Consider the following 23,592-nt stretch of genomic DNA (forward strand, 5'->3'; position numbering starts at 1 on the left):
TGATTCCTCACTGAAGGCATCTTATACTGCTTCCTGAGGGATTAGGAGCATAGTCCTTCAACAAACGATGATTAAAATGCTGCAAGTGACCTTGCTGATCAACTATCAGGTTAAGATAGACTTTAATTCTCCTGGTATGCACTATTTCCTTTATTCCAAATATAATTTTATTAATTTTACTCTCCCAGCTACAGCAGCTAAACCTTTGTTGTTGTTTTTGAAACATTCAAACACATAATACATATTGTTTTGATTGTCATTCTGGTTCACCTGGTGGTTTTAGGCACAGGATCATTTTTTATCGAAGGATTTAAAAGAGAAAGTCTTGACATTGGCTCCACCTCGTGGCTGACTTGAAAACAGATCAGATTATTTAAAGGATATGTTCAGCATGCAAAGGATTTGTTCTGGGCTTTTTGAACGGTGTTAGTTAAAAACTCCGTTTACACGTATAATTTAGACATGTATCCATTGAAACATCCACACAAATTAAGCCATATGTATTTGTGACAAAAGATGGAGGCACATATTTACATATACACATAGAAACAGATGTCATGTAGACATATTAGCATATGAAATAATCACGGTGCCGAGTTCTTTTACCTTGTTTGGTACCAAATCCAACCAGCCTGCCCATGGCACTGCAGCTCTAACCGTGGAGTGGTTGAGGTTTCCTGAACATACCACTGCACTGCAGCAAGTAGCTGCAGGCACAAAACTGAAATAAAATATAAGAACTGGAAGCTCTTTTCATGCAATTTTGCACCAATGTTGTAGGACTGTCGGTTGAACCGCCTGCTTGAATTTGCCTGTAATTGACATGCATGTTGCACAAAATCCATGCACCATTGGTACGATGCTCTTTTGAGATTTGATGACATTTGTCAGGCAGCAGTTACATGACACTCCTGAGAATTCTTTATAATTTCAACTTCATTCTTCACAGACTCAACTTGAAATGAGAAAAAAGACATGCAATAGTGAATGTCTGAAATTGCTCATATAAAAATGCAAATAACATATTTGAAGTGTAAAAGTGGCCCATAATATTAAATGAATGTATTATATCGGGTGATTGACAAATTGCAAATGTATAAAACATTTTTTTTAGGTATTTTTGAGTCTCATTTGCAAATTTCCAGAGTAATGTGGCAATTCCCACTTGGATTTGCTTTTTACTTTTGACTTTACCCAGCCTATATTGTGTGTAATTTGTTAACAGAAGAAAATATTTACAAACTAACACTTCAACACACAAGTGCAAGACCAGCTAAATATCATTTTACATTTAACTCTGCTCCTTGTCTTTAATTTATTACACTGAATCTTTTTGATCAGTCAAGTATATTTTTTTTAGCAAACTATTGTCACTTATAAACAAGACCTCCAGAAAGCTTTTCCTGAAATTAAAGGTTATCTTTCCCTACCAAAACAAGTCATGTTTTCTTGTGGGATGAACCTGGATTCATGTTACATCCATATTTCACCACTTCATTTGCACAAAGCAGGGAGGCCAACCTCCGGCTTTCCCACATGTACAAAAATAAACTCACCAGACTCGCCCCGAACAGAGCTGTTGACCCTCACAGGACGTCTGCGAGAAGACAGAACCATCAGCTTCATGATGGCAGGATCGTCATGAGCACAGATCCACACACAGAGGACGACACATCCCTGGTCCTACTGGGCTTTCCACATCGGACTCTGATAGGAAGAAAAAGTGCAATTATCTTCTAAAACATTTCACACCATGTAGGACTGATGGTTGGACAGTTCTGTATTTCATCCATCCATGATAAGGTATGATGTCGTACGCACTGCTTCCTTCGAATACAGAAGAGGAGCCATCTGACCAGAAACTGATCATTTTACATTTATGTGTTTGCAACAAGTAAAGGAAATCCAATTTAAATGGTTTAATCCAATTTTTGGAGGGAACAGGGGACGCATACCTCATATGTGAAACCCTTTCCATTATGGCAATCAAAGACACCTTTCAAAGACCTCATGCTGTATACATGCATGCATGTGAGTAATTCAGTGACAAAACAAAGCCCAATAAGCATATTTTACTCACATAGGTAAAATATCCAGAGTTTACCATTTTACATTACAGAAACACCCATCATTAGTGTTCAAGGTGAGATTTGGCTTGTAGTAATGTAAATGGTATAAATAATGCTGCCTTTGGGCTCAATGATATGAGAATATGGTCCACTTCAAAGAGTCCTTATTTGGTGCAAAGAGTCTGGGCCTAAAAGTCAGAGTGTTATACAAAGAGCATATAGGGATGTTAAAAAAAAAAAAGTCCAGGTACAGTTTGATAAATCAAAATATTTTCAACCATCAAGTTGAGAAAGTTAGTGTCTTATGTAAAGACATTATGTCAACGGTTTCAAAAACCGAGCTTTAAAGGGGTTATATTATGCAAAATTTAATTTGTGATGGTTTTCTCACAGTAATATAGTCCCCATACCTAGAATGACGATGACGAAGATATTCTGTCCTCTCTCTCTACCTGGCTTGTTTCAATTTTTTAAAAGTGTGTTGCTCCAATGAGCAAATCAGAAATCACACCCAATATAGTGTCATTGGGGGTTTATCCAAGCCTAATCAAGGTAGGCCCTGTCTTAGACTCCTCCCACAATTAGGCAGCTCTGCACTGGCACATGGCACCACAAGAGGAAGTGCTTCCTTCTCTTCCCAAGATGAGCATGTATGGGAGGAGCCAGTCCAACTGGCACAGACACAACATATTCTGAATGCGGCCCATATGATCCAATATTCAAATTGATAAAAATCGAGGAAAATATGGATTTGGGGCAATAAACTGTGAATACAACGTTTTTGAAGTACAATATTGATGCTTAATTGCAATATTATGGTTATGTATTGTTCACATCTCGGTCCACATTTTATTCCTTCTCATTTTTTCTATAATGTTATTTAATTAATTTAATGCCGGTGATAATGGGAGTGCAGAACACGATTGCTTTTGTAACTGACAATAAAACCTTCAAACCTTTATGATGGAGATGGGGTGGGATGACGTTGTATTTCCTCTCTCCTCTTTCCTATGTGTTTATGTCTTCATTATATTGCAACAATGTAACTGTGTTATTTATTCAAAACAAACAAAGTTCATCATTTAAATCACCGTCGCATTATTCCTTTGATAAGCGACGTGTCCTCCGGCTCGGTGCGCCTCGGAGCGCGGCGCCGCGGCGCGCGCACTGGAAGCGTGGTCGTTTCAGAGCGGACTGACCGGGACCGGGGACCGGGATGGAAACCTACCGGACAGTGCTGAAACCTGGACTGCTCATCTAATCACAAATTCAAGTCAGGAGTCTGTAAAGTCCCGGAGCCGGGATGCCTTTCTTTTGGTTCTTGGTGTTCCTGGGTGTCGCCGGCGGGCTGCAGCTGGTGTCCGGACGCCGGGATCAGTTCACCAACCACTGGGCAGTGAGGGTCACAGGAGGTCCGGACCAGGCGGACAAGATCGCAGCAAAGTATGGATACAGAAACCTGGGACAGGTAAGAACAGCTCTGCTTAGTTTTCTTTACAATAGGAGGAACACATGGGGATTCTTCTTTTTTTTCTCTCTGTGGATCAATTTACATTATTTCGGGAAACTATAGAAAAACTTTGTGACGGTAAATAAATGTTAGTCTTTTGTTTACAGGGGGTCAGTATGGGTGAAAGAGTGAATCACTCAATTTGAAGTCAGAAATCAAATCAGAACTAACATCAAAATATCCTGGATTTTTTTTTTTATTGTTTAGATTGATGATTTTCAGAGTTCCCTCAAACATTTATAGTATATGATTACATCATTATACACAATCATGACCGTAGCGCAAAAAAAACAACAAAACCACTACACTTTTCCAGTAAATGATTAACACCGTGAGTCAACTTCATCAGTTTTTGAAGATGTGCTGGTTCTGTACAGATCTCTCAGAAATGAGGAGTTATACAGACTTTTCTCCTTGCTCACTGGTGTCTAACGTCCACTAGGATCCAAAATCTAACTTTTAGAGTAACTATTTACCCACCTTCTGTTGTTGTGATTGAAAAATCATTTATTGAGGCCAAATAATAATTTCATTATGGAACAGCTTGAAATATAAAGATTAAAAGGGGCTTTTACAGTTAAACTCAGCTTGCAAAATTTCACAATTGAATTGAAAAATGAGGAAGCCTCCAGAAATTGTCAACAACATCTGAAGATGGGCCATCACTTATAATGTGTGGATCTTTAAAAGCTACTGGAAAGATAACAAATGGTTTTTTTTGGAACAAGATAGTTTGTAGAAGAGCGTAACGTCCTGTGTGAGATAAGCTGAGGAAAAGTCAGATTTGGATCACATTTGAAGAAAAAAGCAGGCTTTGTGCCAAGTGAGCACATGTTTTAATCCAGCTCACATTTCTGATGCTATTTCAAGAAGAAAAAAACATTTATCGAGTGACGTAATCCTTCTGTACACATGTAGAAAACTTGAAATCATAAGCACTTTTTTTTTTTTTTTTTTAAAGCTTTACACTGATGGAATGCTGAATATTGTGTGATTATCTTCTTGTTTGGTCAGATAGGAAGCCTGGACGATCATTACCACTTCCACCACAGCAGGGTGGTCCGCAGGGCTGCGTTCTCTGTGAGGGGCCCGCACAGCTTCATCCACATGGACCCCAAGGTGAGTCTCTGTCATGTGGAACCATGTTCAGCAGGGGTTTGTTCCTCCTGTCTGGTTCCTTACAAAAGTGTGGAGCAGGGCGTTGGCCACAGTTCACATAGTTCACATATTTTGGTCACTTTATACAATAATGCGAAGGGTTGTGTGAACATGGTGGTCTTTACTGGAGCACGTCGTGTTGTCATAAACCTGTGGGAGGAACCACAGAATGAAAAGTACATTTTCTTGACGTTCTGGCAGCAGAACACATGTATATGGTCATGTCCCAATTTGTATTTATTTTTTTAATAGAAGTAGTGGTGCCATCACATTAAAAAACAGGTAATAGGTTTTTAGGCAACGGCAAAATGTCACTGTATTTCTCATTTTTTTGGCCTCATTTTGCGCAACATAAATGTTTCTTTTGTGGTTCTAAGTTATAAAGAAAAAAACCTGATACAACATGATGAAAGAAAATCTAAATATTATATAAATAGCAGACCGAGATCTAATAATAAATGTTTAAGTGCTCTTGTTACAGAACCCATGCCACATGATGATGTGGATGTGTGCTTATAGTTAACTATGTTATAATATGAGGCCTTTATGTTAACAAGTTGGATTCAGGAAATCAGAACTTTGTTTTCCTTCTGCAGGTGGACTGGGCCCAGCAGCAGCTCGTAAAAACAAGAGTGAAAAGGTACGCCCCGAGTGACCCGAACTTCATTCACTTCAATGACCCTAAATGGGCCAACATGTGGTATATTGTAAGTATAGTACTGACAGGTTGTGTTGCTGTCTTGGGACAGAAATACGAGGTGTTTGTGTCTGTGTTTTTGTCTTCAGCACTGCAATAATCAGAGCAGCCGCTGTCGCTCCGAGATGAACATCCTGGCCGCCTGGCAGAGAGGATACACCGGCAAAAACGTAGTGGTCACCATCCTGGACGACGGCATTGAGAGGAACCATCCAGATCTGGTTCAAAACTACGTGTGTGCATCTCAATATATGAATACAGCACAAAAATCTATTTGTTAGCGCATTGGCAACCACAGTGTTGCAAGTTACTAAACATTGGTTTTTATTTACATTAACTGTCTTCTTGATAATTACTTTATAAGGTAATACAAATGTAAGATTTATTGAAAGTCCCCAAAGCAGCGTAAGAGTTGGACACGAAACACAAAAACACATTCATTTCCTTAGCATATATTCTCAACAGGTCCATTGAAATAAACTGGCTCAAGATAAACCTGTACAACCAGGCGATAAACTCTATAACGTACTGTGTGTCTGATCAGAGCTTTGGAATTAAATAAAAACATTTCCCAAGAGTGCATTTTCATTTCACTCTCTCCCTATGTGCATCGGTTTTCAGCTAATATTAAAGCTTAAATCCTGCACAGGGAGCAGGACAGGGAGACAGCAGCTGGGTTTTTTTTATGTCTGCTAACAAGCAAAACAAAGCAGAGAAATCTCATGGATGTGTCAGTGAATTCAGTAAATGTGATAAATACACATTTCATCATTTACTAGTAAATGTAACATACTGCGTTATAACTCGTTCGTAATGCTGCCTATAAGTTTACCCATCAACCTTATTAACATCACACAGAGACGACTGACACAAAAGTGAGTTGGATTTTTCTTTTCTCTGTCACATATACGTCATTTTTCTTGGTTCTTTTTCATTTCTATAGGACCATCTCGCAAGTTATGACATCAACGGGAACGACCATGACCCCACACCTCATTATGGTTTACGCAGTGAAAACATGTAAGAATTTCACAAAGGTCTCTTGTCCTTCTTACATCCGTCTGCATAAATCCATCCCTGTTTTTTTTTTTTTTTTTCCAACAACTCTGCCCTTCAAACAGTGCAATTCACAATAGGGCTCATGTTCATGCACAGACCAGATACGCTCTCAATCAATCCAGAGATGTTTCAACCAGTCAAAGTAGATCACTGTCAGAACAGAAGACTAATTATTTATTATATGAGTTAGTCTTGCAACCTAGTCCTTCACTTTGGTTCAATTCAGTCAGTTCATAAAGCTTTTCTGGAAAATGGCTGGAAGACCATTTATTTTTGCCTTACCTCCCAGGTGTGTTTGCTTCCCGTACAAAAAAGGATTGACAGAGAAATACAATGTGTCAGCCTTTACAAAAAGGTGTTTTTTGAGCATGCAAAGAAAAGTCTGCCCTAAAGATCTCAGTGCATGTGATGTGATGACAGCTAATCTGCAATTTTTTATCAATGGACATCGATGTGCTTTATTTGTTTCATACTGTAGCCCTTGGATAAAGGCATTGAACAGGTCCCAACTGTGGATCAGGATGTAATTCCTGCTCTTTGACTCGTAGACATGGAACTCGGTGTGCAGGTGAAGTTGCAGCAGCAGCCAACAACTCCCATTGCATCATTGGTGTTGCTTACAACGCTCGCATTGGAGGTAAACTTTGAGGTTCTTTCCACATCTGTGTCGGATGTTCATGATTTTATCAGGCGTTTAGACAGGCCTTATAAAGTCTCTAATGTTAATTTTTAACACAAATCGGGGTGAATTGCTGATTAGATGTGAAGTTCAGTGGAAAACAACAAATACCGTTCCCTTAAATTTTCAGTACTTTTCAAATTCAGCAAATAAGCTCTGACACTCTTTCTTCAGCTCTCCTAGGAGGACCCCAATGCTGCAGCCAGATACAATCAGATACAATTTCTCTACTTAGGAGTCTCATGTCATTGGGGCATGCCTGGTAGACCTCTCGTTGAGGGACTGGAGGGCAAAGTGAGGCCCAACAATCTGTTAAGAAAGCTCATTTCAGAACATAGTATCTGTGGTCACATTTTTTGGGCGTTATGATCCAGAGTCCGCACCATAGCTGAGGGTGGAGGTGTCGACGAACCAGTGAACAGAGAGCTTTGCTTTACAACTCATCTCTGGTACAGGTATCTCCGAAATGTGCCACATCTATCCAAATTTTCAACAGATCTCCCATCAAAATTCAGAATATATTGACAAGTAAATGCAAAGGAATCATGTTTGCATGATCAGAATATTTGGAATGCAAAAAGGAGTTATGTGCGTCTGGTTAAACAATGAGAGCATTGTTGTGCTGATTGCAGAGCTTTTAGTCTTACGCCTCGGATCAACGCTTTCCAACTCATCTGTTCAAGTTCTTTTTTATTTGTGACATATTTCAGGGTCTCCAATTGTTTTCAGTCAGATTTAGGGCAGGATTTGTTATTTTAGATGTCAGTGTTTTTAAATTTGACCATTTCTTTGTACTGATCTTCTGCTAACAGCAAGTCAGAACAGCTGCTACACTCACTATGGTCTTATTTATGACCTTGCTATGTTGATCTCTCACCTTTCTATCAAAGGCCATGTTGATGGAGAGCTGAGGAGCATCAGCTGCACCTTCTTCTGCAGTCATCACTTCACTAACTGATCAGAGAGGACGGGGATCAATGAATTTTGTGTTATTCTTGCTAAAGGGGTTCAAATTCAGAGATTTCCTCTCAAGATATTTGTGTTAAAATGATAATTTTAGCTCAATTTGCAAACAAACTGCAGAATTAAAGAAAATCTGCTTTATAATTGACCAGGTGTGTACAGGAGCTGAAGACGGCCAATTTTGATTCACCATTGCAAAAAGTATCTTCAGTACATGCGAGCAGAGAATACTGCTTTTTGTTGCATGATTATGAGATGAAGTTCATTCAGTGCCTGGTCTGTTTTAATGATTTAGTTTGACTGTAGTTAAAGCACATTTTCAATTAGACTTTAAATCCAATTGTTTAAAATGAAGAGATTACGTTTCTCATCTGCTATGTATGCCAAGACAAGCTACCTGTGCAGCTGTTGGACATTGGAGCTGTAAAAATCTGATATTGTTCGTGACTCTTTATTCTTCCACATTGAAGATAGCGCCCAGTGCACATGAAGTGATCCTGATCCATTGAGGCTGATGTAATCTTGCATGCAGGGATCCGGATGCTGGATGGTGATGTGTCCGATATCGTGGAGGCCAAGTCGCTGGGAATTCGACCCGACTACATCCACATCTACAGTGCCAGCTGGGGGCCAAAAGACGACGGCAAGACCGTTGACGGCCCTGGGCCACTAACCAACCAGGTTTTTGAGCGAGGCGTCAGAAAGGTCATTAAAAACAACATGTGCTTGTGTAATTTGCACGCATGGAGATTACATGAGCACATCACAGTGTGTTTAACTCACGCAGGGCCGTCAAGGCTTGGGCTCCATTTTCGTGTGGGCTTCAGGTAATGGAGGTCGGCAGGAGGATCACTGCTCATGTGACGGGTACGCCAACAGCATCTACACCATCTCCATCTCCAGCACAACAGAGAATGGAAACAGGCCCATGTACCTGGAGGCCTGCAGCTCCATCATGGCCGCAACCTACAGCAGCGGAGAGTTTAATGAGAGGAAGATTGTAAGTACACATTTATGTAGTGTGGATTAAAAAAACCAAAACAATTTATGAGTATTTGTGGTTTCTAATCTATACGTGAAACCAGAAGCTGTATCTCGTTTCCTTCTCCGGTGATTCTGGTTGAAGTAGCATACAGAGATTTGCACTTTTGAACACAGTCCAGGCAGACATGTGATAGACGTTGACCAGGTTACATTCATAGAGGGTGTATCCACAAGCACAAGTGGTATTTCAAACGTCCTCATTACCTGGGGGCCACTACCACTATCAGGATTGTGTTGCAATAGTGAGAAAAATCAGAGACTATTACTTTACCAGATTACAGCAGTCTAGTTAAAATGTTTACAAAATAACACACACACACCACTGCTATTTTAAGTCTTTTTTTCAATATGACTGTACATCAAGATGGTTACTTTTTGGAGCGGTTACTGTATAATGATCAGCCCAGAAGCTTTTAAGCAGTCTAAAAGGAATTTAATAGTGTGCTAGGCTTCCTCAAATTCCTGCAAGTTTCACTGAGAAAAACTGTCATGGAGATCACAGTGTGTGAAAATGATTTAAAATGTAGATTAAAGTCAATTGATTGGAAAGGTTTCTCTCAGAAAAAAAGCTCCATGTTGTCAATACAGGTGAAGAGGATGATTAGATACATGGTTGAGTTGAGCTCTGATTCTCCTGTATGCTTGAAGAGGTGTGTATAAACATGAGCCCACACAGCTGATTCATTTGTAGCTCCATGTCGGCTGTTTGAACTCACTGATAACAAAAACCCACAGACCCCCACTGGGTCAAGGTCTGAGAGCAGGTCTGGTACAGCAGCCACATGCCCACACAGTAAAGCCACGTTCAGGTCACGTGAACTTCGCTTCACAGCATCGTGACGACCCACCACAACACAAACCCTAGGAACGTCAGGATTTCAAACATCACACTGTGAATACAATTACTTTTTGAGATTCGCAAATCTTTGCATTGTTTTGAATGATGTTGAGCAGAATGTCCCAACTTTTCTGAAAGTAAGTACATTTTGAAATTTCAATCTTGTCCTTCACTGAAAGCACTTTGTAGCTGTATGTTATTCTCATGTCCTCTAAAAATGAATTCACTTTTATGTTGAAGTCAATATAATTTCCCATATACACAATAAGGGAAATATAAAATATCTAAGCTATCCTTGATATAAGTTTATTTAGGTTAGGGTTGATTGACACTATTTCCAGCATTATATTCGAATTACCAACAGTAGAAATAACATTTAGATATTTTATGATTGAACACACGGTGAATTTCTTTGCAAAATTTCTCTTGATGACTGATAAATAATACACTCATGACATTGATAGAGGGATATGTGAATAATACATATAAGTAATAGTTGAATCATTTGTTCCCTGGCAGTTCACGACAGATGCGTCGCAGCGCTGCACTGACAGCCACACTGGCACGTCTGTCTCTGCTCCCATCGTGGCCGGGGTCATAGCGCTCGCTCTGGAGGCCAAGTCAGTTCACTCTTCGACATCATCTGTCTCTGTACTCATTCTTACTGGACATGTTAGAGTTAGCCTGCAAAACATTGGGACCATTTATTTAGCACAATATACTGCAATTTTCTATGTGTGTTCACTGTGTGTGTGTGTGTGTGTGTGGATAAAGACAAGAAAAAACACATATCGGAAAGAAAACATGGATTAAAATTCACATTTTTTTCAACAGATACAAGTTCTAGCTTAAGTCACACTGCAAAATTAGAGCCATGATTGAAGGCCAGATTTGTATGTTTAAAAATAGGCTCAAAGTCGATATTGCATATACACAATGTGGAAACGGATTTTCTGATGGGAACCACTAATGATAATATCTGACAGATGCACAAAATAACACTCTATGTTTTGCACAATTGTCTTCATGAACATGACGTACATTCTGAGGAGAGATCATGCAAATATCTGAAAGTGCAGTGTCTATTGTGATGTGATTAACATTTCTTCTTTTCTTTAATGCTTGAAATAGTTTGAATAAGTTCAGCCTTCAGCTGAAATGTGGCTGTTTCAGCGGCTGGATCCACCACAACTTTTACCTTTAGACTTAGTCATAATACCATTTCACTCTTCTTAGATCTTGCAATTGTTTCTGAATGACTGAGGGCTGTATCTCTATGAGCACACTGCCACTTTGATGTGATCTTCAGTTCATGGTATATGTGTATGAAAAAGTATTAAAAAAAACAATAGCAATTTCTTCCCCCCAAACTTATATTAGGCAAAAATACTGGAAATTAGTTTTCATAGAAGCAGAAACTAAACCAACTCTCTTTAAGTCAATCTTTGTTCAAATGAGATAAAGAGTGTTTGCTTCCTGCAGCCTCTTACTGACGTGGAGGGATGTGCAACACCTGCTGGTGAGAACCTCCAGACCAGTTCACCTGAAGGCTGATGACTGGAAGACCAACGCTGCTGGACACAGAGGCACACTGCTTTCTTCTTCCAACGTTATATACACTAAACACAAGTGTGTCTGAAGCCCGGTGTTCATGTTGTGAGTCTGTCTGTGTCCTGTGGTCTTTCTCAGTCAGCCACTTGTACGGCTTCGGCCTGGTGGACGCAGAGGCCATGGTGCTGGAGGCCGCCAAGTGGAGGACCGTTCCTGCTCAGCGCATCTGCACACAGATGCCAGAGCGACGCACCAGGTGTGAAATTGTCCACCAAAATTGTCCACCTGCAATAAGATTGGAGTGCATCTTGTCCTTTATGATAAACAATTGAACATTGAACCGAAGTGAAGACGAAATGATGCATCTAGTAATCAGGATTTTTTTTAAGCCCATGCCTCAAGGCATCAACAAAACAATGGTTCTTTTTGGACTGATGGATGTAACCTATGACAAAGACACGATCTTGGCAAAATAGATGATATTTTAGGTCCAAAATAAATCACACAAAAACAACGACATTGATTACATTTAAGGCAGTTGAAATGCAATATAGGTCATTTTTTTAAACCAGATCTCATCTTGTAACACACACTTCTTGATCACTGCAGTTGAAGAATTTGTGAGAAAGCAGTCTTTACTATGAGAGTATTTCTATAATGGCTGTGCTTCTCTCAGACACATTCACCCTGGCCAAAGTCTGAACAGCAGTATTTTCACCTCCGGATGCTCACAAGACCCCGAGCAGCACGTGGATTACCTGGAACACGTTGTGGTGAAGGTCCTGATCGTCCACCTGCGTCGAGGAGACCTGGAGATTAACCTGGTCTCTCCATCTGGAACCAGAACGCAGCTGCTGGCCAGGAGGTGAGAGCCACACTGCTCACAGCAGCACATTAATGAGGGGGTCAGGTCAGCCAAATACCCCTGTGATGTCTAGTAATGTATTCATACCGTATCTATTGTAACTCTTCTTGGAGAAAAAGCCAATTTTCTGATTTACACAGTTGCTTGTCAATGTGTGCCATCAGATGATTCAAGAAAGACTCGATTTTTTATGATAAGCCTTTTTCCGGTTTATTAAAAAAAAAAGAAAAACACCAATTCAAATCAAAGTTAACTTTGTTTGCGTTCTCTTATGGCTCTTTAATCCACTGGACACTCAGAGGATTTGCTGTCGTAACACCAGGTATTCTTCATTATATGCTTCCAAAAACAACAGAGAAGGCATTAATTGGAATCTCAGCTCATTATTTTGTAGTTTTCTGGATTATCTGTACAGAGCTGCTGGATCAAATCTTTGCATTTTACAGCATTACAAAATACAATAGAAACAAACTCAGACAAAGACTTGCTGGACTGAGGTAAATCAAACATCTGGAGCATGATTTTATGAAATGAGCATTTTATGAACAATGTTAATTTCCAGGTAACAGGAAGTGGTGCTACATGTGTTTAAAGTTACACAAAGCCTGTAGTTTCTCTGAAGGACATCCAAAGAAAGGCTTGAGTACTGGCTGAAAAACTGTATTTTGAAAAGAATTTAAATACCATTCCAGACCTTTTTGCTGCAGCTGCTATTCATTTCTCCACAAGCAACAATGAGAAGGACACTTTCTCTCAGGAGAACGTTAATTATTCGACTGCATTGTAAGGAGTGTCGGCATCTAAAGCTTGATAAAGAAAAAACAACGTTAACACCTACCAGTGATGTCCTGCATACACAGTGAAAAATATGTTTTGAATACATCAAAATGAAGGAAAAAGTGCTGAAACAGTACTGTGACTACACAGCTAAAGCAGAGAGGTATAATATAAGACCTGCAGGCCAAAACCAGCCCATCAGGGTTTATTGTGGCCCACAGAATGACCTTACACATTGTAAAATTTACAATAAACATCAACTTTTATTCTTCGATAAAAGTAACTTCTGCTTTTCATTTATTCACTGGAGTTTATTCTGTTTTAGTCCGAGCTTGTAACAGCCAATAATATAATAGCGTGTCAATAGCGTATTTAATTGTAATTTCAACCTGTAAATAGGGTAATCTAGTATTTTTTCACCAGTGAATTAGAACTTGTTAGGTTATGTAAAAAGATATTTTCTTGAATATATATATTTTTCCACTTGGGAATTTGCTGTCATTGAGAGCTTTTTATGCTTCTTTTTTTTACTGGTCCAGCCTGTTCAAGATCAATTTGTTGCCACCACCTAACTGTATAATAACTGACATACATACATACATACATACATACATACATACATACATACATACATACATACATACATACATACATACATACATGTATATGCCACATCCATATTTGATTATTTATTATGAGAAACTATTTGGTTATGATGCAATGATGCACGGTGAATGAGATGCAGTTTCTCCCCCCATGATCTATCTGGTCACGTATAACTCATGGTTCTGGTCAGGCAAAAATAATTGAAAGCAGTGCAATGGCCTCTGTGCTGTTGCTTTTCCCCATGACCTGAAGTGAAGTCAGATAGGCAGGAATTGAGAGTAAAAGCCAACTGTGTACTTTTGTATATAAGAGGCTTATTTTTCCTTTCCTGGGTTTATTAGCGTGTTCACATTTTCAGTATTTAAGCTTCATTATTCTTCACTGTACGATTACTGTACTTTATTTGTAGTAATGTAAATTCCTTTTATTCCTATTCTCTTTGAAAAAAAACAAGCCCACTTAACATGAATAAGGGATGTTTTCTAAAAATATTTGGTGAATCGCACTGACATTTTCATGAGCCGTTAAAATGATTTTGTTCAGATCAATCATTGATGTGATAATATAGCTCAACTCAGAGATGCTGTGCGGCTCACTGGTATAAGATTTGTGTTTTTGATTAGTATAGGTTTTGATGCTCATTTTGTAACTTTTAATTTGTAACTATGTAGTTCCTACACCATCAGACCGAGGGTATCGCAGCTTCTCAGCATTCTCACTTCTGACTTATGGTCCATAACAATAATATTATTAATAAATATTTTGAATACATACAGCAGTAACAATAATGAATGTAAACGACTTAAACCCGCCAAGAAGATATTAACGTTCTGGTGCTTATCAAGTCTTGTTGGGAAAAAGTGTGTTTGCACACAATGTTTGAAACTCCTTTTTAACCCCATGTGTGTCTTTGAGTGGTCTTCGTTGATAATTTCCGAACATGTTGAATGTTAAAGTTATTAGAGCATCTTTATGACAAGCGAGAGAAACATTGAAAGCTGTGAGTGGAGTTCCTTGCAATGCATGTTAACAAGGAAAGAACCAAAGAAGCTTAGTGTGAATCTCGGGAGAACCGGAATTGTTAGTACATTCTGCAGCCAAACTCTCAGAATGATAAATAAATACAAACTTATAAAGGCGTGACTGAGATCTGCTAAAGTGACCTCGTCTGAGTCTTCAACATGAGGCTATTTGTGGCTCCATAGCACCATAAGCACAGAGGATTTCACTTTATATTTTCCTCATTTCACTTCAACTCCTTGTTGTTTCACAGGTTGTTTGACAATTCCAACAAGGGCTTCACGAACTGGGAGTTTATGACAGTTCACTTTTGGGGTGAGAGGGCAGAGGGCACATGGACTCTGGAGGTTACTGACTCGCCGTCAAAGCTGCGCAACCTGGAGGCGCTTGGTGAGAACCAGCAGGCCAACCATTAAATCTACATCGCTCCTGTGTCAAGTTAATAACATGCTGTTTGCTTGGCACAGGTAACCTGAAAGAATGGACTCTGATCCTTCACGGCACATCTCAGGCCCCTGGCAGCCCGCAGCACTCCCGGTCAAGGATCCTGGAGGTCCCGATCTCCAAGGAGATTCTGGTGGAGCCAGAAGTCCAGGAGGAGGACGACGATGAGTACGATGGTGAGCACAACAATAAAACACACCAAAAAAGACATGCATCTTCTAATTATATCGGAGTAATCCAGGCAAGGATTGCATGAATCAGGAGTCCAACATAAGGGAAGAGACAACCAAACATACATTCAGCCTGTGAAAAATGAACACGGGGTCAGGAAAACCATGCAAATGCCACACAGAATATACAAAAAGTTATTGATAGGCAGCGGTGCTGCCTTGTTCTCATGATCGCATCTCTGATGTCTTGTTTTAGAACAGCACTGCAAGCTAAACCACATACATGCAATATTATCATTGTGCTCACCTCTGATTTGCATCCAAACTAATGTTGTATGTAGCCTGTCCCAGATTAATGGCAAGCAGGAGCGATTCTGATAAGTCACCACAAAGGATTAAGATTTTGCATGTAGGTTCAAAAATTGTAACTTAAAGGTATAGTAGAGGATTTTCTTCTTCCGGGTGGATCATCAAAATAACTCTTCCTCCCAATTGTCAATCATTCTGGTGATATATGACGTAAGCCCGTCGTACGTGCCCGTCCCTGCGCGCAGCTCACTCCACACGGCTCTCATTATGCCGGTGGCCGACCCGACGCATTATTCTCGGACATTTTTACACAGTTTCACCCCCTCTGGTGCAAATCTTCTTGTAAAGTGAGCTTATGTGAGCGATGCCGACTTGTGACTTGTAAACAGAGCGTGCACGAGGAGAACTGGGCTCGTGCATGTCTTTCGCACGCGTTTTAGTAGGCGTTCCGTTCCCGGAGCAGGTACAGCGTTGCGCATGCGCATTTTTTTCAAACGGTGGAGAGGGCGGTTCTTTCCTAAAATTCCTGAAAATCCTCCTGTATACCTTTAATTTATTGAGAAGTTCGTGTATTATTATTATTATTGTTGTTGTTGTTGTTGTTGTTGTTAAGGAGAAGATCCATTCCTTCTTATGAGGATCATCCAACTGCACATCTTATTGCACATTGTCTCACTAGACGGAAACTTAATTTGCTTAGTAGCAAATCTTCATATGACAAGTGACATAAACAACTAATTAAGTCGAGCAACATTTTATTATGCGTCTGCCTGTTTTGCTATTGGTGGTCTGATCATGCATTTGATTACATAATTACCGATACAACCAGTGTGTCTCTTTTTACGTTTCATTGTGGTTTTTTTGCTTTACATATACACATACAGACTAACTCTGTAATATCAGTCTAAGTGTGCTCCCTCCACCACAGCCTGTCTGTGCTGTCCTTTGTTTTTCAGCAGTATGAAATCAACTGCAGACTTAAGTATGAGAGAGATCAGCTTAGACAATCACCTGCGACAAACTGGGACCCTTCATGGAATTTCTTTGAATAAGGATAGTGTGTTAGCATTTAGTCTGAGATGAAACAAACATACTTTGGTGGCCAACAGTCAAAGGGGCTTGAACACAGTGTCCTCCTGCTTGTACAATCAATATTTCAAGGGGAAAACTCGATGGAATCCGTCTTCTAACATTCCTCAGAGTCTCCGTAACATCTGTTATACGTGTCTGGACATGCATGAAAGTCAGCTACCTCACTAGTTGGCTGAGGCAAATGACCAAGAAGCAATAATTCTACTAGACTCTTTTCAAAGAGTAGCAGATTTCTGATGAACTCCCCCTATAGCATTCCAAATGGTCTTTGTCATTTCTACAATAACAGTCAATCACCTTTAAACAGAGACAAGGTGCTCGCACATTATTGTAAGTCATGGTTTGAAAAGCACAGCCGAGCCGCTCCTCTCACTGCACATTGTGGCTGATAGCAAGCCGATAAAAGGCAAAAGAAAAGCAAATTAAATGGTTTTCAAGTGCCAGTGGCCACACAAGGACATGATGAGGAACATTAAACCACAGGAAGAAAGTCCTAATAGGCAGCGACAGTGGAGAAAGTAATGCTCCAGCATTTAGTCATTGTTATAATGATAACAATGACTAAATCAATGAAAATGATGATGAGGATTTTCACGAGAGTGAGAACGATGACAGACCATGATGCTAATGGCAAATATGATAATGGCAATAGGTTACAACGATGATAAGGCATCATGATGATGATGATGATGGAGGGAGGAAGAGGTGATGCAGCAGATAGAGCTGGTGATGCAGTGGCTCACGATCTGTGTGGTGTTGCTGCAGGACCTTGTCACAGTGAGTGTGGAGACCAGGGCTGCGATGGACAAGACGCTGACCACTGCCTCAACTGTGTCCACTTCAGCTCAGGCAGCCTGAAAAGTGGCAGGTGAGGTTTGTTCATGCTGCTCAAGAGAAAATGTTTAAAAGTTGATCAATTGTGATTCGTACATTCTCTACTTGTGTTTAGATTGGAAAATCGGACCGACATAATTTTGTACAGCATCTCTGAATAAACACTTCCTGTCCTGTCCTTCCCTCTCCTCTATCCCCTCGCCCCAACTGGTCAGCAGAAAAGCCACTTCCTCTGGGTCTGGTTTCTGCACAAAAGTATTCCTGTTGGAGAGAGTTTTTCCTTTCCACAGTTGCTCTTGTGGATTTGTTGGCTTTCTCTCTGTTAAAAGTACCTCAAAATTACTGTAGTATTTTGTGCTATATAAATAACGTTGAATTGAATTGATTTATATGTAAACACTGCATCTTCCTGTGTGTGTGTGTGCGTGTGTGTGCAGAACTTGTGTGAGCCACTGTCCACTGGGACGCTACGAGGATGTAGCATCTCGCCGATGTAAACTCTGCTACAAAGGCTGTGAGAAATGCTCTGGCCGATCGGCCGGCGAGTGTCTCTCCTGCCGAGGAGGCTTTTACCTCAACGCCCTCACCTCCAGCTGCATCAACATCTGCCCTCCAGGTTACTTTGCTGATGAGAGTAAGTAAACGCAGACATAGAATGTTTTTGCCTGCATTGAGTGAGTACGAGGAACATAAATAAGATGTTTGTTCTCATCAAGAACCTGCGTCATGTTGCCATATTCATACTTTGAATGTGTTTACCATGTGTGGCGCAGATCAGAGGCGGTGTCTGAAGTGTCATGACACCTGTCAGACATGTCTGAGGGATGCAGACCGGTGCACTGCTTGCACTGAAGGTTACAGGTATGTAAACACAGACTAACTCTCAATAAGGTTTCCTGATTCAGTTTAGAGCAACAAATTGCAGCAGAGCTGTTTTTCCCTTCAGTCTTGCAGGGATGACATGCGTGCCTGAATGCACTAATGGGACTTTTCTCCGACTGGAGGACATGACCTGCAGCCTGTGCCATGCTTCCTGCAAGACCTGTACAGGTCAGGTTCACTTTTAATCTAGTTTGATGTATTTAGCCGGGCACAGCATGCCATTTTTAAAGTTATAAACCTCCAAACACAGAGGTGGAGGCCAGTTAGAGGGTAATAAAGGGAGGAAATTGAGAGGGATTCCATGCCAGCACAGTCTGCAATTTCTCACATAGAGAACAAACTCAAACTGTGGTGTGTGCACGAGCAGCCTCACATTAGTTTTGGTGTTCCTCAGGGCCGGGCAGGGAGGAGTGTATCCAGTGTGCTGAGGGCTTCCTGCAGCAGGAGTGGCAGTGTGTGGAGGCATGCACGCCTGGATATTACTCTGCAGAGGCAGAAGGATTCCCGCATAGGATCTGTCAGAGGTGAGGGCAGCCTTCATCGGGATCTCATCATCAATATTGTTTTTATCAGTGTCGGTCTTTATAGACACTCTTGGATTAAAATGTACAGCTGTAGTTGTTATTCCAAACTATATTCACTCATAATTTTGTTATTGCCTCCCGTGTTGGAAAATAACAGTATTTGTACTGTGTACACTATTTGTTACTGTACTTTTTTGGAATGTTTTGGGGTATTTGCACTTTTCTAACTTTTTATCTCTACTTTTGGCCTTTGTGTTTGTATTTTGTATTTTGTATTCCTTACATTCTTAAGGTGCCTAATTTCTATCAAACTCTGTGAGGGACGATTCAGAGTTGCAGTGAGGCGATCAAAGACAGTTACGCATGCTGAAGCTGTAGAAGTTGTCAAATTTGAGTTGATTCATATTTTTTGAATACAAAAACCTAAAGTTTGTAAGGTAATTCACAACTCAAAAGTTTTTATCCTTTTTCTTAGAAAATAATTTAGTTTTTGACCTAGAACTATGTTACAAGTTAACTGTTGTCAACAAAGACATTATTACAGTGTGAACAGTTTCGATGTGTCTGGAGTTCAGCAAAACATGTGAGTGTTTTGGGCAATTTTGCTATACATTTCTATAATAACCTATGAGCAGCTGGATGCCAGTTGCAACATGCAGCAGTATTGTGTTTTCTTAAAGGTATACAGGAGGATTTTCAGGAATTTTAGGAAAGAACCCTCTCCACCGTTTGAAAAAAATGCGCATGCGCAACACTCTACCTGCTCCCGAGACGGAACGCCTACTAAAACGCGTGCGAGAGACATGCACGAGCCCAGTTCTCCTCGTGCACGCTCTGTTTACAAGTCACAAGTCGGCATCGCTCACATAAGCTCACTTTACAAGAAGATTTGCACCAGAGGGGGTGAAACTGTGTAAAAATGTCTGAGAATAATGCGTCGGGTCGGCCACCGGCATGATGAGGACCGTGTGGAGTGAGCTGCGCGCAGGGACGAGCACGTACGACGGGCTTACGTCATATATCACCAGAATGATTGACAATTGGGAGGACCAGTTATTTTGATGATCCACCCGGAAGAAGAAAATCCTCTACTATACCTTTAACATCAGCATTACTGTTTAAAGCAGTGGTTCTCAATTATTTTCTGTCATGCCCCCCCTAGAGGACAAAAAAATTTTCAGCCCCCCCCCCCCCCCCCCCCGAATTGTACTACCATTGAGAACCTGATAATATTAATTTATTTATCTGTATAAACCACTGTATGATTTGCTGGCACCAGCATTCTGCATACAATCGCCTGATTATCAAAATAACTTAATAAAATGAGCTGGAGGCCCTTTTTTTATCGTTCAAGCATGAATAAAGACATTAATACTGAAAGTCGCGCCTGCCTCACGCCCCCTGGTTTAAAGGCAGGTATTTGCAAGCAGATAAACAAAAGAATAACAGTAATATCAATTGAAAGTAAACCTTGAAACACATTTAGAGAACCAAGGGCATTGTTTAATTTTATTTAGTTTTATTTAATTTAATTTTATTTTATTTTATTTTATTTTATTTTATTTTATTTTATTTTATTTTATTTTATTTTATTTTATTTTATTTTATTTTATTTTATTTTATTTTATTTTATTTTATTTTATTTTATTTAGTCAATCCTTGTCATGCTGTCGAAATTGTAATCCTACTACCCACAACACCTATTACACCGTATTATTTAAAAGTTTCTATTCCTCCATATGTATTTGGTTACTTGACCATGAAATTCTGAGAGGTTTGGAAGAACAATTAAAAAAAAAAAAAACTTAAAAAACTATTGAAAAGAAATACCATTTGTTGTGGAATTCTTTCATAATATAGTCGCCCTGCATACAGTATTCCCTTAACTCTTTGCAAGTAAGAGTAATGTGCTGTAAATACCACAGTAAAGTGACTACCTACTGTAGCAATCCAACATTTAAATATAAATACGCTGTATTTCTGTGTTATTGTACATCTCGGTTTAACATTGTTTAAATGACAGAATATGTGACAGTGAAACAAGCTTGTGTCTTTCTCTGATTTTTCAAAGAAATCCATCAAATCTTTGCTGTGTGTCTCCAGGTGTGAAGAAAACTGTGTGAACTGCAGCGGACCTGGAACAACCTGCACTGAATGCAAAGCGGGTTACAGTCTAATCAGCAGGATGTGTATAGTAAAGGCTTCTTGTAATAATGGTAAGAAGGAGGATCATTCTCTGTTAATGCTGTCAAAATGTGACACAAGCGTCTTCTATTAAATTACTGTTATTATTATTGTTGCAGCAGCACAAACACAAGACATGAAATATTTAGTCTGAAACACGAGAACGGCCCTTTTATAGGTGGCTGTCTGGGTTCATAGTAACAGAACTTATAGTTAAGAGTAACATGATTCACATGTGGAGCTGTTTATAAAGATGCTCATTTGCCTTAAACCGATTGATTGAAATCAACTTGACTTTACATGGAATTTATGACAAAAGTAAAAATGAGTGGAATAAAACCACATTGGGATTTCTGACTGGAACTAAAAGTGTCACGACAGTTTCAATAAATCTTGCCTTTCTGAAGTTGGACATGGAATTTGCAGACTGTACATCTGTTTGACCCCCTGCTTGCTGTGTGTTGTGTCCCAGCTAACGAGGTGTTTTGTGAGACGGTGAAGTCCAACCGACTGTGTGAGAGGAAGCGTTATCGTCAGTTCTGCTGCCGCACCTGTCTGATGAATGGATGAGGAGCCGGGCGCACTTCATTATTCTCAAGCAGCGCAAACTTTAATTAAAGTTATCTGTTATTTTACAATGTCTCACTGGAGTGAAGCTCTCTTGTTGGTTTTATTCAATTTGCTGGGAGTCAAATATGATTTAAGATTCCATTAATCTTTTTCTATATTAAGTGACTTAGTTGAATGTGTACTTTTACAGGTCACATAATAAAGGCTTTCATAGAAATTGTGTGAAGCTGAGTCTCGCCAAACAGTATTTTTATTCTAGTCTTTTTTTTCGTTGTATTTAAAGTTTATTTTCAGATTATTTTCAGATTCATTAAAAACAATAATCTAATAAACCCACCTTCTTTTGCACCCATCTGGTTACAGCCTCATGGAGGAATTATGTTCTTCTTCACTACTTCCTGTGTTGGTCAACACCTCAGCTCAGGGCAAAGGTCAGCAACTGAACTCATTTGTTTTGGCTGTTAAGAACCTGTGTTTAGACTGAGCGCAAGTAAAACCTAGAGTTATTGTTGAAAAACACTAAAAACATTTTGTTTTTGATTTCTGTCTAAAATATGTAAACATGAGTCACTATTCTAGTCACTGATACTTTTCAAAGTGTATTTTCATGCATCTCCACATAATGAAACATGCACTGGTGTCTGATTTTTAGGCAGAGGAAAAAGTTGGACTTCCTCCTTGCGAGGAACGATTAATTTTAAAGAAAGTAAAAAGATGCCTAGTTGAATACTAATCCAGTATTTATACACGATTACTTTCACAGCTGAAAGCGGCTGTGAGAGTAAATGTTTTCTGAGAGAAAATGTGAAATTGGATCATTTCCCACAGCACACCTCACTATATCTCGCGGAACACCAGTGTGCCGTGGCACAGTGGTTGAAAAACACTGAAATAAGTCACTACTATATTGTACGTTTACACGAGTTTTACTTTAAGTGATTCAAGAGAATTGTTTGAGTTTCTTATTTCAAAATACAAGTAAAAACTGCTGAGATGATAAGATATGTGTGTGGGATTTAGTGAAGTTATGTTTGAATAAAGGTTAAATTAGTTTAACACACATCGAACTTGTGACGACCACTGCTGTCAGAGACGAGGACTATGGCTTGAGCCTAATCTGACAAGCAGAAGAATCGGAGCACAGAGGAGCGAGAACACTGAGTGAGTTCATGAAACTCTACTGCCCTCTGCAGCACTTTCTATATCTGCATGGAACTACTGAGCATGTGAGACTGGTTTGACTTCTGAAGACTGTGAAACAAAACAGGGCCACACGCTGTCATGCAGGCGAGAGGGTGAAGTCTGTGTCTGTGCTGAGGACTTGTCTTCTATCTTGAGCTATGAGGGCGAGGAGACTTCTCCGGGATTATAATAGCAAACAGTATAATACCACTTATGCATGTGTAATGCATTTGACGTGTGTGTACTGAGGTACAAACAAGAACCTGTTAGATGTGTTACTCTGGGTTTTATTTACTGTCTCTCTTTATCAATGCAGCCTTTATAATACTAAGGCCCGACTGTTGTGATGCTCATTTCATATGTAACGCGACAAAAACTAGATAAGAACCTGTGTTTAGACTGAGCGCAAGTAAAACCTAGAGTTATTGTTGAAAAACACTAAAAACATTTTGTTTTTGATTTCTGTCTAAAATATGAAATAAAATTAAATAACCAATGGGTCTTACAGACCGAATGAATATTTTGAAATACTATCGCATTATTCTCACATTTACCAGAAATGCCA

At 39.7% G+C, this 23,592-nt stretch overlaps 1 protein-coding gene across 1 annotated transcript; it reads left to right on the forward strand.

Annotated features, from left to right (window-relative positions):
* Positions 1–3,372: 3,372 nt before the first annotated feature.
* Positions 3,373–21,845, forward strand: pcsk6 (proprotein convertase subtilisin/kexin type 6; the record flags this gene model as incomplete). The annotated part of the gene is made up of 21 exons (XM_080520515.1): positions 3,373–3,537; positions 4,594–4,698; positions 5,334–5,444; positions 5,524–5,667; positions 6,378–6,454; positions 7,042–7,130; positions 8,668–8,840; positions 8,923–9,135; positions 10,537–10,637; positions 11,500–11,603; positions 11,707–11,824; positions 12,245–12,433; positions 15,090–15,226; positions 15,304–15,456; positions 17,617–17,719; positions 18,123–18,319; positions 18,459–18,546; positions 18,632–18,735; positions 18,962–19,091; positions 21,195–21,307; positions 21,748–21,845. The coding sequence occupies 21 exons, from the start codon at positions 3,373–3,375 to the stop codon at positions 21,843–21,845; spliced, it is 2,712 nt and encodes a 903-aa protein (XP_080376641.1).
* Positions 21,846–23,592: the final 1,747 nt, after the last annotated feature.

The sequence above is a fragment of the Blennius ocellaris genome, assembly GCF_963422515.1.
Source record: "Blennius ocellaris genome assembly, chromosome: 1".
Taxonomy (NCBI): Eukaryota; Metazoa; Chordata; class Actinopteri; order Blenniiformes; family Blenniidae; genus Blennius; species Blennius ocellaris.